This window comes from Equus przewalskii, chromosome 2 (assembly GCF_037783145.1).
Source record: "Equus przewalskii isolate Varuska chromosome 2, EquPr2, whole genome shotgun sequence".
NCBI lineage: Eukaryota > Metazoa > Chordata > Mammalia > Perissodactyla > Equidae > Equus > Equus przewalskii.
The window spans coordinates 78,307,569-78,324,677 of record NC_091832.1 but is presented as its reverse complement, the minus strand read 5'-3'; the positions used below and the strand labels follow the sequence as shown (position 1 = coordinate 78,324,677).

At 37.6% G+C, this 17,109-nt stretch overlaps 1 protein-coding gene across 10 annotated transcripts in view; it reads left to right on the top strand.

Moving 5' to 3' along the window:
- The window catches only part of GUCY1A1 (guanylate cyclase 1 soluble subunit alpha 1), a 63,777-nt gene that overhangs the window by 31,577 nt on the left and 15,091 nt on the right, over nt 1-17,109 (top strand). For 8 of the 10 annotated variants that reach the window (XM_070611525.1, XM_070611531.1, XM_070611524.1 and 5 more), the window contains 5 exons: nt 491-859; nt 6,746-6,807; nt 10,026-10,084; nt 11,386-12,095; nt 13,413-13,898. In XM_070611525.1, the coding sequence (XP_070467626.1) occupies nt 605-859; nt 6,746-6,807; nt 10,026-10,084; nt 11,386-12,095; nt 13,413-13,898 (1,572 nt within the window). In that variant the 5' untranslated portion in view covers nt 491-604. Of the gene's footprint in view, nt 1-445; nt 860-6,745; nt 6,808-10,025; nt 10,085-11,385; nt 12,096-13,412; nt 13,899-17,109 lie in introns of all 10 variants that reach the window. The other 2 variants (XM_070611529.1, XM_070611532.1) reach the window with 1 other exon arrangement.

The window sequence follows — 17,109 nt, the reverse complement described above, 5'->3', positions numbered from 1 at the left end:
TTGGGCATCATTTACATATATATTTGTTTCTTTAGGTATGTTTGGGAGACATTGTTTATGCTGTTCTGATTTTTCAGAAGTGACAGCATAATGAGAATATAGTAGTACTAGCACTGATAAAACTTAGACTTAGATGTGGCTTCTCTCATAAAACCATGGCGTTCCACTCATGGAACAATGTGGAATCAAGCTAGACTAAATAGGTTATAAGAATGGAAATCAGTAGTTTGTGCTAAGGACATATTCCACTTGAAAAATATTAAAATATCAAAAGCAAGCATTTTACTAGTATACTAAAATGCACACATACTAAATAAAAATCTTTTCCAAATGTTCCATCCATTTTATAATTGACCTTTCCACCAGAATCTTTTTTTTACTTGAAAATGCAATATGACTGTATGGTCTTTGCTTTTTCACACCTGTCTTTGTCTGTTTTCCCAAGTCTACAGTCACTCCTCTTTCCGTTCTGACTTTCTACTGCCCATAGACACCTCAGTCACCAGTGTCCTTGATTTGCCAGCGGCTTCTATTTGAGTGTCCCACGTAGGAACAACAGCTCAGTAGGAAGAGATCCACAGCAAAGTGAGAAGCCATCCACACCATGTTCTGCACGAAGCTGAAGGATCTCAAGATCACAGGGGAGTGCCCTTTCTCCTTACTGGCACCAGGGCAGGCTCCTAAAGAGCCGGCAGAGGAGGTAGCAGGAAGCTCAGAGAGCTGCAAAGCAACCCTGCCCATCTGTCAGGACGTTGCTGAGAAGAATGTACAGGGAAATCTTCCTCAAAGAAAGACCAGTCGGAGCCGGGTCTATCTTCACACGTTGGCGGAGAGCATCTGCAAACTGATCTTCCCCGAGGTGAGTACTTGCCCTGTCAAGATTTTCCTAAGATTTTGAAACTGTAAAAGAATGTTTTCTAAGGAAAATGTAAACATGTGCTTTCTCACTTTCAAGGCTAGAATAGATGTAGAATATTTTCTGGAAATATATAAAAACATTCCTTTAAGGCAATCATGTTCTTAAATTGGGTTTATCTTAGAATGTTTAAGACCATGAATTCTTTTCAAAAGCATGCTGCACTCTGACAAGCTTTATAACTTAGAACAACTGCTCTGAGGGGTTGACGGCCTTAACCTCAGCTTCCTTATCCATAAAATGGAAACAATAACAGTACCGACCCCCCTAGAGTTTTAATGAGCAATCGCTGTAGTAATCTATAGCTTTTACCATCCCCTAAGTGCCCAGTAGTTGTTAGCTATTATTTTAAAACTAAACTCCTTGAAGAATAACTTATTTTCTGCTGTGTTTTTTTCTTCTAATTCCAAAGAGCATCATATATTCTCTGTCAATTTGTTGAGGTGGGAAAATCTCCCTTTTCTTGTTGTCTCTGAGTCTGAAGTCTCTGCTCAAGCCAGGGTTGACCTGCTCCCTGGGGTCAGTCATGGGCCTTTGATTGCTCATATCTATGTGTTATTAGCTCGGATACTTCTTGATATAGCTCTGAGAGCTGCGTAGCCCAAGGCCATTTTGAGATCTGGAGTACCTTTTGTTAATCCACCTATAGGAGAACTCTGCGGACAGGGCATGTACCTACTTAGATCAAATATCTTAGGAATAGAGAGGGCATGTAGGCAGCTCCTCTCCCCCTGCAGGGCTAGGGAGAACAGCCCCTGAAAGTCTTTATGAAGTCTTCCTGACTCAGTCGGGGTTCACAGTTTTATAGAAACTCGCTTACCCTATGAAATTAGACATTGATATAATCAGACTCCAGCTATCATAATCCATTCATGAATTTTAATTGACTCAATACCAGCCCTCAGCTTTGTGCAAAGCACCCAAGAACCACAGACTTGCTGACTCTTAGAACTGAAAGGAACTTCAGAAGTAATTTTGTTTAACTCCCAAGAAGGACTAGAGAAATTAAGTGACGACCAAAGTCACGCAGGCTTCAAAGGGCAGAGCGATTACTGCTGTCAACAATATGGGCTACAGTGACTAAGAAAGAAGAGACATGAATTGAAGCTTGAAGGATGGATAAATTAGAATTAGCAGAAAGTTGAAGGAACTTATTTCAAATATACTATCAGCACAATAGTACTTTGGTTAATGGCCTTTGAAATGGAAATGTTTAATTATCCTCTCCCTACTCTAGTCACTAGACAGCCAGTTTGGCTGGGATAAGGGATGTAGCCTTTCTCAGGGAGATGGTTGACTTCACAGTCTGGGAAGTGGTTGGGACTCTCTTCCAAGGACAGAGTGAGTTGCACAGAGATGAACAGATGGTGATGATGGAGAAGCTGGAAATCATCCATGCTTTCCATGAGTCTTGTCATTACCACGTTGGCTTCATTATTTTGTTTGATAAATTTTGAATTCCTACAATAAGAGTCACACACTTGTTGGAATTCTTTTTAAAAACATTCTGAATATCAAATATAAATGATATTTTGCTTTTTTCTCTTTTTTTATTTAGAATAATCTGTGTTGTTTGTGAACTCATAGGAATAAGCATCAGTATTTGACTGGAGTGTCATGTAGCAGAGAAGGCAAGGTTATAAGAATTCTAGGAAGCAGAAGGGGTACATTTGGCATAAATGACTAGAACTCCTCTCCAACAGCTGAGGCCATTTGCCTGATAACAGTAAATGCCCCACTGTTGGATACATTTGGACTGTATAATAATCATCTAGAGTACTTCATCAACTGTCCAAACATCTACATATTTTTGATTAAATCACACATTATTTACCAATTCTTTTCTAAGTGGACAGATTTCATTCTTAGCCTGCTGTTGAGTTTCAGGTCTATCAGTAATCCAAAATACCATTTGACAACATCATAGTTCTTATTTTAGATAATCAGATTTCACTCCCCAATTATGTTTGTGGGGGGGGGGGCACAAGTATTAAAATTCATTATCCTTAGCAAAATTAGAGTAGGAGATGTCATTCCAAAGTAGTGGCATAATTGGGCTTAAAAAGGCCTTATTGATCATCTAATGCAAACTTTTCATCTCTGTTTGAAGAAATCGAGGTACATAAAATTAGACCACTTGCTTTAAGTAAAAGAGAGAACTGGGGAGATAGAAAGGTCTCTCATCTCTTTCATAATCCGTTGCTCTTTCTATTATAATATTGTTTGCTTATGTTTCGTCAATATTGCTCCCCAATAATCCCGTAAGCTCCTCAGCCATAGTGTCTTTAGGAACTTGCGATGTAGTGTTAGCCCCAGTTGTAACACATCAGAACCCAGTTGCTGAATTGAATCAATTGAATCAAATATGTTTATATAAATGATATTGCTCCAGATCAAAGACCTTATGAGACTAAGAGGATCAGAGGAGAATCAGGAAGTGTCTAAATGTGTTCTAAAATATTAGGCTGCAAGAAGAATAAAAGATACAGTATTATAATTTATCCTTATGAATTGAAATATCCTTGGCCTAGAAAAACATTAAAAAACTGTAGAAAAGTTAAAGAAATAGCAATTTATCCATAAACCACACCGATGAAATTCCATTCAGAAGGCTCACAGTAATATTGCATCAAATAGAAGTTATTCCTAAAGTCTCACTATATGCTGTCTTTGTGAGAAAACTACTTGTTTTAACAATGAATTTCTATCTGTCCTTTAACAAGTCAGAAGATAATTGTGAAGTAAAGAGAAACAAACTAGAGAGCAACACTTTATTCCCTTTTGTGGACAAGTGACCCCTCTGTGAATCAGAAATTCCATGCTCCACAACACTTCTGAGTCCAAAGATTGTGAATATAAGCAGAGTCCATTCCTCCAAAATTCACAAGGGAGACTTTCCCAAATACAAGGGAGTTTGAACACTGGGTGACTAAAAATCTATAGACGACTACTACGCAAGATATGTCGAATTGTAGGGAATTAATTTTGAAAGAAATATTGGATTTAGTCCTAAAGTACCATACTAAGCTAAAAATCGATATATAGAATTGTTGAGATATGGATTATCTGACTCTTCTAGAGCAGCTCTGCAGTGGTTGATTTAATGTCATGAGGCCCCGAGATTGGCTGTGTATGACAAGTCTCACTTAAAGTTGAGTCCTGCCTATGGCTTTATTGTGGACTTGCGTCTTTCCAGGGTCTAGGCTCCGGATATATTATAGAAGCTGCAGTGCCAAGGTAGGAAACTCTATGTACCAGCAGCCTTTCCAATTAATGTTTTGCCTGGAAAGCTTGTGGGTTCTGTTTTGAACTTAGAACCGTTTTCCAGAGGAGGAATAGTATATGATGAAAGAAGATACTCACAAAAGTCTGTTAACCCATAATATCACTAAAGCCTGCTGTTAAAGCTTTGCTAGGACTTCAGCACATTTTTTTTTAGGAAAACAAGTTCTGATTCAAAATGGAAAGTCAGGAATACATCTACTCCACCAACCCCAGCAATGGGAAGAGGGACCATTTTTCTTCCCCTCTTACAGTTACAGCATATATGTTAGGAGGAAAGGACTAGACAAAGATGCTCCTGGTGACAATGGAAAGGAAATGAAAGACCAGGAAAGATCTTGACTGAAAAGGGTAAAAGAGTGTACCTGGTGGCTTAATCAGAAAGGTAAGGAGGAAGAAAATGATGTTTCTACTAGTGTTTGGGAGAAGGAAGGAAAAATTCTTCAGTGGCAAAATTGGATGGATTTTCTTTCTTCATTGCCTATTACAAGTTCCTGGTCAGAACAGTAGTTCATATATAAACAAATTCAAGTTATTTTAAATCGGCAACAATCAAAATTTATTTGTAAGCAAGCTAAAAGAATTACACCTCTGTACCTGGCTATATCGCTTCACTGATAAAATTTTCTTTATTAAGCCTTCAAGACTGAATAGCTGACAGAGTGACTGTTGTTCATTCAGTCATTCATTCATTCCATCAATATGTAGTGAACATCTCCTATGGCCACGTCTCCTCTTCTAGGTGCTGGACATACAGTGGTGAACAAAACAGGTATTTCCTGCCCCTTTGGAGCCTCTGTTCTCGTGGAGGAGACAGATAACAAGAAAAAAAATGTCAGGTAGCAAATGCATGAAGGAAAACTGAAGCTCATATACAAAGGCAGAGACTCTCATTTTATTGATGACCCTTTTCCCACATGAATGTGTTGTACAGAAGAAAGAGCTCACAGCAACCTGTGATTTCATAGGTTTTAATACACACTAGTATTCTGGTGTTAGTAATGCCAGAGGAACTTTCTACCGAGTAAAAGGTCCTTGAGAAATTGAAGCTTTTCAAGCCCCTTGGCTGATCTACCTTGTTTACAGTCTCCAAATTAATGTTACCTTCCTCTTTCCTTGATATAAAAGACTGCTAAGAAACGTGCCCATATTTTCTTTCCTGAGCACGTTCCTCACCTGCCGGGCTTCCTGCCCTTTGCCGCCATGTAGGTCACCAGGACCTTGCTCAGAATCTGCCCACTGTGTAAGCCCCCTGTCAATCTTTCTTTCATCATGAGGCAGATGTACCCCCACCTCATTATCTGAACAGTCAGACAAATTGTTCTACGTTATAGATTACGTTTTCTTGTCTTTCTTTTCAGCATTTGTGTTTTCTTTCAATAAATCTAAAATTTCTTTTCTGAGCTCTATATGCACTTTGAAAGTGAAAGTCCTTTTCATAACTCATTTCATTAAAACAGAAGCTTGCTCTGTTTTGCTTAACGCTGCTACCTCACTTGACCAGTGGAAATTCTAAGAGAGATATAAATAGTTCTTAAGGAAAAAGGAATTTCCCAACTTGAAACATAGCCAAAACCTTCTTCACTTTCTTCTGGGTAAACTACAGAAAGAGTCAACGGTTACACATACACATATAGATACAGACGGTTTTTATATGGAACGCAAAAAATTGGCAACACTGTTATCAGTGCTCTACCCGCTTATCAACTAGTTGGAGACAATGAGCTGTTAAGAGAGATTAATAGGCAACAAGTATTTATGAAGTTTTGAGACTTACATGCAGATATCTTGCAGTATAGGAAAACTCATGAAAAAAATACTCAGAAATCAACAAAAGAGTAAGACAGTAAGTATTTGGTGAAGATTATTAGTTCAAAGAAAGGAAATTAGTACAAGTTAGGGTATTTCCAAGATTTGTTTCAAATCAACAATGAACTGACCTTAGTGAGAGATTAGATTTAAGGGCAAAAAGAAAGGGTTAAGACAGAGATAGCTGCAGAGTTTTCTAGACCAGGAGATAGAAAGGATGTACGAAACATAAATATGCGTTTGTAGTTAGGGGCAGAGATTCACTGGGGTGGCTGGGTGTAGAGTTTGTGAAAGCAACAGGAATTTGCTTGGCTTGAGCCATGCTGAGAGTGAAATAGTGGCAGCACATCCAACGGGATTTCCTGACCCCGAGGATGTGATGTCCAGGATTCCTTCATGGAAGACCTGACATTACCAAACTGGAGTCTTCTATTTGGATTCCAACTCAGCTCGACTTTGCTTTGTGGCTGTTAGTGAGACCACCCACCAAGCAAAGCCAGTGGGCCACAACCCACATCCAAACTCAAATTAGCCTGAGCTCCTTGTTTCTTCCCAAGCTTGGAAAACCCATAGAAAATCAGTCCCAGTTTCCAAAGCGTCAGTTCACTATACTTACCGTTAAAGTAATAATGTTTCTGCTTCTTCAGAAGAAACTTTCAGGACAAATTTTTAAAATATATCTCTTCAAGTAAATTATTATTTAAGGGAATGTCTAAAAGTTTTCTTTTCAATTTTCAGTTTGAGCGGCTGAACCTTGCGCTTCAGAGAACATTGGCAAAACACAAAATAAAAGAAAGCAGGTAAATTGAACCTCTTTAGCTGTGTGAACTGCCTATTATAATTGCTGGTACTGTCACTAATAACCCACACCTATTGAATTTATCCACATTTTTTCAATCATGATGGTCTGCTAGAAACTAGACTAAGTGTTTTCTCTGCTCCTAATCTGAAAGTAAGTGCATTTCTTTTTCACATTTTATGTCAATGAGCTCAGGTTTATATCAAATGTTTAGGATTTTACAGCTGTTTAGGAAAAAGCCGAACTGAATTTCAAGCCTGGCTTTTTCAGAGAGCATGATTTTAACCATGTGGCAATATACTGCAGCTTTTAACCAGCTCCCATAAGGCCTTTTCTAGAAAGAAACTGGTAGAAACTAAGGTGTAATTTCGAAAATATTTAACATCAGCTAAGGCATGGATTCCAAACAATCAGAATAGACTCCTTGCCTGAAGAATACTGCCAGAAGCTTCAAGCAGGGCCTCACCAACCCCATCCCCACCTCGCACACATTAATCTTTTAGCTGCTGCCTCAATTGGAGGTGGAAGGATCAAAGGTATAAGAGGGGGGTGTCCCAGGGGGCTTAGGGCAGCAGCTCTTTATTAGTCCTTTGAAAAGTGATTCTGTATTTTCCTAACCAGTTTGGTTATAGGAGTGTGCACTGGCTGAATATCAGTTCTGTTTATACTCTTCTTGTATTCTGTCTTTGAAATTTTCTTTAAGAAAGTTTGCCCTAGAGGCTTAATTTATAAGGTGGTTTTTTAAAAATCTGATTTATATAGTTAATTTTTCAAATATATCTTGGCACATTTACTGCTGGTAGATCACTTGGTTGGCCTTGTTTTTGATTCCCTGAAGCCTCAAGGATTATTTCAGTTGTAAATAATAGAATGAATACTTGAGTTCAAATTTGCAGAATTGAACACTGAAGTTTTGCGAACTAATACCATTTTCGGGAATATTTTATAAATTCATTCATCTGTCTACTACTCATGAGTGGATAATCTGTTCTGTGGATTATCTGTGCTTAATTTTCCTTGCTTGAGTAACTGGCCCCAGACTGCACGCAGCAGGCAAGCCAAGATGGGGTCACAGACGGATCCAGAAGGAGACAGCGTGAATCTATGTGTCTGAGGGAAGCTTTGTTTACATGAGTGATAGGAAAAGCATTCCAGAATGCCTCTGACCTTAATTCTCAGTCAAGCTGATAAGATAGCCACAAGTCATTGTAGCTGTGCTACTGTGTCTGTCTGCTTAAGTCGTTGGCAGCCAGTTTACTGAAAATTTATTCTCAGGGCCTTGTGTTCTGAAATGTTCCTAAGCTAGATGCAGATACTCAGTTAGGATGTGTTCCCGGTAGTGTTTCTCTTTTAAAAAAATCTCAAAACTTAAAAAAAAATCACTTTATTTGGAAATCTTAAAAAATCTTTGACTACTTCCTGATTTCTTAAAGAGCTGATTATACTTTTAAATTGCCCAAGTTGTAATTATTCAGTTGTTGAAGGAAGATCAGGGACCTTTTTTCACATAAGACTGCCTGCTGATGTGCTAAATGGCTTCTCTCTGCTTTGCTTTTTTGGTTCTTGGGTATATTCTTGGTCTCTCTGTTTTCTCCCCCATCTTCTTTTTGGCAAGTCAGCTGCCTCTTCTGCTGTTCTGTTTGCCAACTGTTGAAAACACCTTAACTCCTTTTTGTGGCCTGCTTATTATCTTCTGTAACTTGAAAAGCAAAAAATCAATATATTCAACAATAAACTGTCCCTAACTGAAGGACTGGACCCTGCCCTCCCCCTTCCTCTTTTTAGGGAAATGAGTTTTAGTACAGTCATTATGATATCTCTCTGGGTTGGTTGCACAGAGAGCTTCTGCCCTGTTTCTTTTTCTAGGACCTTTTCCTCACATCATTGCACGTATGAACTCATGGCTGGGGTGTGTGTGGGTGTGTATGTTACACAATACACACACACACACTTCCTGGTGCACTTGTAAGCTTACACTTCCTTTTTTTTGGAGGTAAAAATAGGGAACTTATTTTGAATTGTACTACGTACTGTTTGGACTAGCTAAGCTTTGCTCACATCTCATTTCACGGTGCTGGGAATGGGCAGTATTAAGAGTTCTCTGAGCAGATTTGCTTTCATTCTTTAGATAAAAAACAGAAGCTGGTTAAATGAGAAAAAGAAGCAAATCTAAAGACTGATTAGTATAAAATAATGTATAACAAGGGGTTTGGGGATCTCCACATTCAAACTAGATATAATACTGTATAGTGACCCTTAACCAGTTTAGATAAGAAAATATTTCTACTAGTATTTTAAATAATTATGAGAAATATACCTTTGTGTGACAAAGTAGTGGACTGAGCAATTTTCCTTTTTAAAAATATTTCCTTTTGAAACCTCTATACATGTATCATGCTTTATTGAAATCTGTTTAAAATTTTAGATTTATGCCTGTTTGTAAACTTGGCTTGCCTAATAGCAAACTGAACCACCAATAGAACTTGAGTGTCTTTTAATATGCTTTAGTAGTTTGGCAAATTTGGTCATAATTAGTCATCAGTATCAGAAATCATCAAAAAACAATTAGGCAAACATGAATCAGCAAGTAGCCCTGTTGAAGTTAGCAAAACCTGTCAATCGAAATGTATGCTATTATATTATCAACTTCTATGCTGTAGAATCCAGTGCAGTAATTGAATAAAATTTAGTTACTAATTTTTATACAAGATCAAGAATGAAAGTTTAATGTAGTGATATCTGAGACTTAAATATATAGAATGTAAAACTCAAAAGCAGGATATACTATGTATTTGCTTTAGGAAAAAAGATAGTGATACTTAAAACTGAAATCCATCAGTATGTAGATTTTTCTTCTTGGCTGGGTTATCAGAAAAACCCTGGTCTGATTTGTTGCTATCTCCTTCTGGGCCATTTCATATTCCTGGTTTCCTACCAGTGCAAACTTCTATAGTCTTAACCTATGTAAAGTTAACATAAAAGGTAAATGTACTTCATAAAAACTGATGAAACACTCAATATCAGGTATCTTTTGGCGTTTTGCAACATTGTTTTGGGTTGTACATGTCATTGCTCCTTTCCTGTAAATTTGATAGTCAAGATTTGCCTCTACAGAAAGGGTAATTTAAATTATTTTCTGTCATCATTTCTGTATGTTATAATCTGAAGTTTTAGCATTCATTTGTCAGTTTATAATTTAAGGTATTGAAATAATTTCAGGAAATCTTTGGAAAGAGAAGACTTTGAAAAAATAATTGCAGACCAAGCAGTTGCAGCAGGTAATAGAATTAAGTATATGCAATTAGAAGATCATTATACTTGTAGAATTAATATTTTACCTGTAAATTAATATTTTCTATTAGTGGAAAATATTTGCCTGTAGAGCTAATATTTTCTTCAAAAATATTCATATTTATTTGTTGGTTTCTTCCAGTGTGAAGTGTTCAATATTATGTATTGTATTAACATAAACAATAAATCTTTTTCATACTATATATTTTTGTTTGACCTAAAACATTTCCTTTTCTTATAATGTTTATTGGCTGAGATGTAGACAAAGCTGCATGGGAGGCTGACTCATTGACATTTACATGCTTTGGCTTTGAGCGTAGAACTAAGTGTTCTTCATTTATGCATGAAAAATTCAACTCAACAAATTAAAATGAAGAATTGTTTTTTAAGTTGGAAACAATCGTGGGAAAAAGGTTAACCAAATTCTCATATTTTAATAATTAGTTTGGGGGAAACAAGTAGATGAGTAACTTTGTCATACTTTTTTTTCAAAGTTTGAGTATAGGGGCCCACAGATTAAATATCTCTGAAAGTACGAGATATTAAGAATTTAATAATAATAATAATGATGATGGCTAACTTATATTGGGTCCTTCCTAGGAGCTAGACACTATTCTAAACATAATTTCCACACATCACAACAGTGCTATGAAGAGAGCATTGTTGTGTTTCCTAAGTTACAGATGAGAAAAACGTGGTACACAGAGTTTAAAAAATAAAGGTTAGGGAAGAAGAAGTTGTAGAAAGTAAATAATATATTCCAAACACATAGTCATTCAGTTAACATTAAACAACAAGAACGCTATTTTACTCAGAAAAAAATTACTTTATATCATCTCTAAAGAAAAATGACAAAATTGAGTTTCACAATCGGTGATTTCAAATTAATTCCTGTACCTGATGCGTCTACTCCTGGAGGCTCTCTAAGGGGGACAGTCACCCTTTATCAAGACGTACTATTTTTGTTAACAAGGTGGGAGAGCTTTTTCTGAAATGTACTTGATCCTGTAATTTCAATTTTTCTTTATTGTTAAGTTTAAGGGAGATAAAAAGTTGTGGATTATACTCAATCAATCATTCTTTTTTAATTAACTGATTTAGGATCTTCATTCAGTTATGAGAATTTTAGAAACTAATCTATATAGATTAGTTTTGATTGGAACTCTTACTACCAGATATAAAGGGAACTAAACCATCAAATACAATAATGTTAAAAATAGTAGTAACAGCACAGCTCCACAAAGATTGACGTATTTGATATGGTAGAAAATGTATTCTATGCTTTCAGGAGTTCCAGTGGAAATCGTCAAAGAATCTCTTGGTGAAGAGCTTTTTAAAATATGCTATGAGGAAGATGAACATATCTTGGGTGTGGTTGGAGGAACCCTCAAAGATTTTTTAAATAGCTTCAGCACCCTTCTGAAACAGAGCAGCCACTGCCAAGAAGCAGAAAAGAGAGGCAGGCTGGAAGACGCCTCCATTCTATGCCTGGATAAAGATCACGACTTCTTAAACGTTTACTATTTCTTCCCTAAGAGAACCACGTCCCTGATTCTTCCTGGCATCATTAAGGCAGCTGCTCACACATTGTACGAAACCGAAGTGGAAGTGTCTGTGAGGCCTCCCTGCTTCCGTAACGATTGCAGCGAGTTTGTTAACCAGCCTTATTTGTTATACTCCGTTCACATCAAAAGCACCAGACCATCCCTGTCCCCCGGCAAACCCCAGTCCTCGCTGGTCATCCCCGCTTCTCTCTTCTGTAAGACATTTCCGTTCCATTTCATGTTTGACAGAGAGATGACGGTTCTGCAATTTGGCAATGGCATCAGGAGGCTGATGAACAGGAGGGACTTTCAAGGGAAGCCGAATTTTGAAGAGTACTTTGAAATTCTGACTCCAAAAATCAAGCAAACGTTTAGCGGAATCATGACTATGTTGAATATGCAGTTCATTGTTCGAGTGAGGAGATGGGATAACTCTGTGAAGAAATCTTCAAAGGTAAGAAAACATCGTCATATTTTCAGTATGAAATAAATTGTTTCGTATTTAAGGACTAGAAACAAAAAAGGTAGAAATATATGCATCACTCCAAATGTATTGATAAAATATTTATGTTTAAAACAATTCAAAAACACTTTTAAGGCTGGAATAAATTTAAAACAAAATCCTTTCTGCATTCATTTGCGTGCTTACTTGACCCACTACTTCTCAGATATTTATTGAGTGCAGTCTACCTTTGAAAATCATTACAGAATATTTTATAACTGAATTAGATAAATGTTTATGAACAATTGGTTTCAATCATCATTAAATAGCTGACTTAATTTGGAATAATGAGGTATTGTTCTACAATAAATAAAAAGTACTTGTTTCTTATAGGAGGCAACTAAATGGACTTTTTAATCAATATCTTATGGTGGGAAATTTTGGCAATTATTTAGTCTTAGGAAAGAAAGTTTGCTACATCATGGTTGATAGTACAAGCAAAGCTAATAGAAAGGCCTACTTTTAGACAGGCATACCCCCAGGAGATGCTCAATTTGTTCCCCCAAATGAAAACAGCTTCATTGCTTTTTATGATAAAAATAATATAGCTAAATATTTAAAAAATAGGTAATATTTAAAGATGTTCATTGCAGCAAAAAATCAAAAACATTAGTTATGTACATTTTTGTTTAAAACAAAAAAATGCTATTTACAACTTTTCTTTTTATCATTAAACAATATATTTTGCGCATCCTGCCATGTCATTAGATATAGGTCTATTTCGCTTTTTTGAAGGCTGTGTAGTATCCTATTGTATGATTGTTCTTTACTTTCTTCAACTGGCCCCATGTTGAAGGACATTTGGGTTGCTTTGACTCTGCTGCAGGGAACACACATAGACATATTTGTCCACCCTCATACAAGGAGATCTTGTGATCCAGGATGATCACTTGAAACCCCACGTCTCTCCAGGCTCCCTTGGTACAATCCTTTCTGCTCACTGCTACTATCAAAAGATTATAGTAACAAAAGCATGAGCATGCCACTTAGTGAGAAAGCCTTGAAGCAAGAATTTTTTGCATTGTTCATTGAAAAGCATGGTTTCTGTGGAGAGTATCCTCAAAGACATTTTTCAAAAGTCTGCATGCAATTTAGAACTCATAGGAAATTGAAACTCTGAGAAAGCATATTGTTCTTTTCCAGCAGGTAGAGAACATAGAGTTTAAATACAAAAGGATCGTCACTGTATCTACTTCCTCTCCTTTCATCTCGAAAACGTGTTGGAAACTTGAATAAACCAAAATTGGTTTGGTTTGCTTTGCTTCACAGGTTATGGACCTCAAAGGCCAAATGATCTACATTGTTGAATCTAGTGCCATCTTGTTCTTGGGGTCACCCTGTGTGGACCGATTAGAAGATTTTACAGGACGAGGGCTCTACCTCTCAGACATCCCAATTCACAATGCACTGAGGGATGTGGTCCTCATAGGCGAACAAGCCAGAGCTCAAGATGGCCTAAAAAAGAGGCTGGGCAAGCTGAAGGCCACCCTGGAGCAAGCCCACCAAGCCCTGGAGGAAGAGAAGAAGAAGACAGTCGATCTTCTGTGCTCCATATTTCCCTGCGAGGTGGCGCAGCAGCTGTGGCAAGGGCAAGTTGTACAAGCCAAGAAGTTCAGTAACGTCACCATGCTTTTCTCGGACATTGTTGGGTTCACTGCCATCTGTTCCCAGTGCTCACCACTGCAGGTCATCACCATGCTCAATGCACTCTACACTCGCTTTGACCGGCAGTGTGGAGAGCTGGATGTCTACAAGGTAGGGGTGGAACAGGGCAATGCCCATTTTAGAGGGAAAAGTCACTGAGAAAAAGCACTGCAACTAGAACCTGAGTTGTGATATCAATGAAAGGCTTTCTCTGCAGGGCCATGCAAGCCACATCCTGGGAGCAGGCACTGTGCATTAATCCTGTGGGTGTTCTCTGGCCAGAAGTAGCTCTGAATCTGCTCAGAAATGGAGATAATTATTCCATGAAAGGACTGCTTATTCAAAGAATAAGCACAGAATGGAAGGGTGATAGATTGAGTGGAGGCTGGGATATAGGACTCATGAAAAGGTAATGTTTAAACGTCAAGAAACTTGACACTTGACTGGGAAACAGACTTGTTATTAAGCATGAAATAATTTAAAGTATGACTTGTACAGGGAAAATTTATCCTTTGTTTTGGTAAAAGTAAAGAAACATGTATTATACAAATTGTCTTTAAATAGATTAATTCAGTACAGAGTTAACATGATACTTTTCATGGCTGGTTCACAGATATCCAAATCACCAACTTAAGGCAATATTGTAGAGGGGCCGGGGGCAGAGACACTCGAATAAGAGGCCCATCTTCACATCTTGTTCTCTACCTTACTTGCTTGTAAGCTGAGAAACTTAAATAACCTTCCTCATTTCTAAAACAGAGAAAATAATATCCACCCACAGAGTTTCTATGTGTAAATAACATAAATTATGTCCCTTAATCCTCATAGACAGGACTGTGATAAAGATTATGGTAAGTAATATCTGTTGTTCATCAGGCAGCAGGATTTATGTATTGAGTACGATGTACTAGGCATCATTCTAGGCACTGGGCATGCATAGTGATTGCCACTGACACGTAATAAACTGACACGTAATAAACTATTTTTTAAAGTAATTATTATCAATAAGAGATCTATTGAAGAGATTTTGTGTTCTGTTTGCTTCTGTAGAATTAAAGCATATTTTTTTTTACTGATTTAAAGTATTTTGCATTGTTTTAGCTATTGGCAGTAAGAATAAAGCATGCTTCTCATTGGTGTGGCTTGAATCATCTTGTGACTTGCCACATAACAATTTGGCATTTCCGAGCTTAACCCAACCTGAAATAAGTAAATTATTGAGGAGGAAACAAATATTATTTATGGGAATACATAAGCCCCTGCTTTGTTCCAATCTAGATGCTAGAAGCAAAACTTTCCTTTTACAAGTTTCTAACAGGAAATTCCAGACAGAGCTATGATCCCCTTGGGAAAAAAAAAGAGGTCCATGTATAATTACAGATAAAATAATTGGCTTCAGTTAGGTTAAGCTTGATGGCCTCTTGTGGAATTTACTATATTTATGTGTAGATAGTTTCTATCTTGAGAATGGCTCCTCTCTCAGAATTGTGAGAAAGAAGTCTTGCCCTCCTTTGCAAACTGCTGTGATGATTAGCAGAAGAAGTTGCCCTCTTCTACAACTTGAAACTTTTAAGAATTTGGTTATTCCTATCAAGTATCAGATTCTATGCTCCTTACTACAAGGATGGTAGCCACAGAGTTCCCTGAATAATCCAACCACAGCTCAAACTAAACAATGAATCACTTTCTCTACCAGTCCCTATATCCCCCTTCTCTTCATCTCTGATTTTGCATCGAAATACCAGGAGACAGCTGTAAATAAATAGGGAAGGGCCTTAACCATGGAATGAATGTGAGATATACAGAATATGTGATCATAGACTGGCCGGTGAATGCAATGGTTTTCAGGGAATAGCAAAGCTTATTTATTCCAGGACTTAATTGTACTAGGACTTTAGCTTTCTTGTTTGTCTTTCAATCTTTTGGTCATTTTTCTATTTATTTCAGTATTTGTTTATCCACTGTTTCAGCAAGTATTCACTGGTCATCCAGCATTTGTCAGCATGGGTGGGCACAATCCCTGTGAGCAGAGTTTACACGTGGGGATGAGATGGTGGCACTGACGAATGCCAGATTTCCACATGACAAGATGAATGCCCAGTTCCGTTCACATCCGTACAGGGTGCTACAAGGGCACAGGGAATGGACACCTAACACCGAGTAGGGGTGAGGGTACCACTTCTCCCCATTAGTAACATTTATCGCACACCTGTGATATATTAGCCATTATGTTAAACACTTTTTATGTATTTGTTGCTGAGGAAAAGCTTATGGGAGGCCTTGCTGTCTAGTTAATTTATTAGCAAATACACTGGGCGCTGGTGATACGGGAGTTAATAGAATGGTAGACAAACTCAGAGAACTTACGTTCTACTGGAGGAAAGACAGACAGTTAAACAAAGGAGTAAATTTATAGTATTCTGGTTGGTGTAGTATTCTGGTTGAGGTTCAGGGAGAGAAGTGCAGGGGGTAGGGGGTGATGGCTGTTTCAGAGAGAGTGGTCGGGATAGCACTTTCTCATAAGGTGAAGTTTGAGCAGGGACTGAAGGAAATAAGGGGCAAGCCAGCTGGTTATCTGCAGGAAGAGTGTTCCAGGCAAAGGAATAGCACGTGGGGACAAGTTTGGTATGTTTGAGGGATAACAGGAGGCCAATGGCTTTGGGACAAAGCAGGCAAGGGGGAGACTTAGGAAATAAAGCCAGGAATTAGCAGAAAGGTCAAGAAGAGCTTTGGAGACATTATAAGGGCATTTATTCTGAGCGAAAGGGAGAATCACTGAAGGTTTGTCTCTCTCTTTTCCTTTCTCACCTCCATCCCTCCATTTTGGCGGCTTTGGATACGAAGAATGTTATGATCTGATAAGTTATAATAAATATTTGGAAGAGAAGAAAAATGCAACTATTACAATTTGGTGAATTATTGTGGCTTTAAATTGACTGCTAGCTTTCTGTGGTCATTATCACAGACAGATAAAAATCACCTGTAACAACAACAATAATGACAATGATAATAATAATACTTGGAATTTATATAATAGCTTGATTTCCAGTAGCCTTCCAAGCACCATTGTTTCTCTCTCCTGGTTTGACATCTGGGTTTCTATACTTTGTGATTAATATTCATGTTGCTATGAGAACCCCGAAAATCTTTTTGAAAACGTTTCATGTCTTAGTTTTACGTTGTGCATTCTTACTAAATTCGTATCACTTTGATTGAGTAGTGACTGCATTCAAAGCAGTGTATCTTATGCTGAAAGGATGTGAAATCAGTAAGTGATCCTAACATCTTTAAGCAATTTATTGTAAAACCAAAATGCATCATT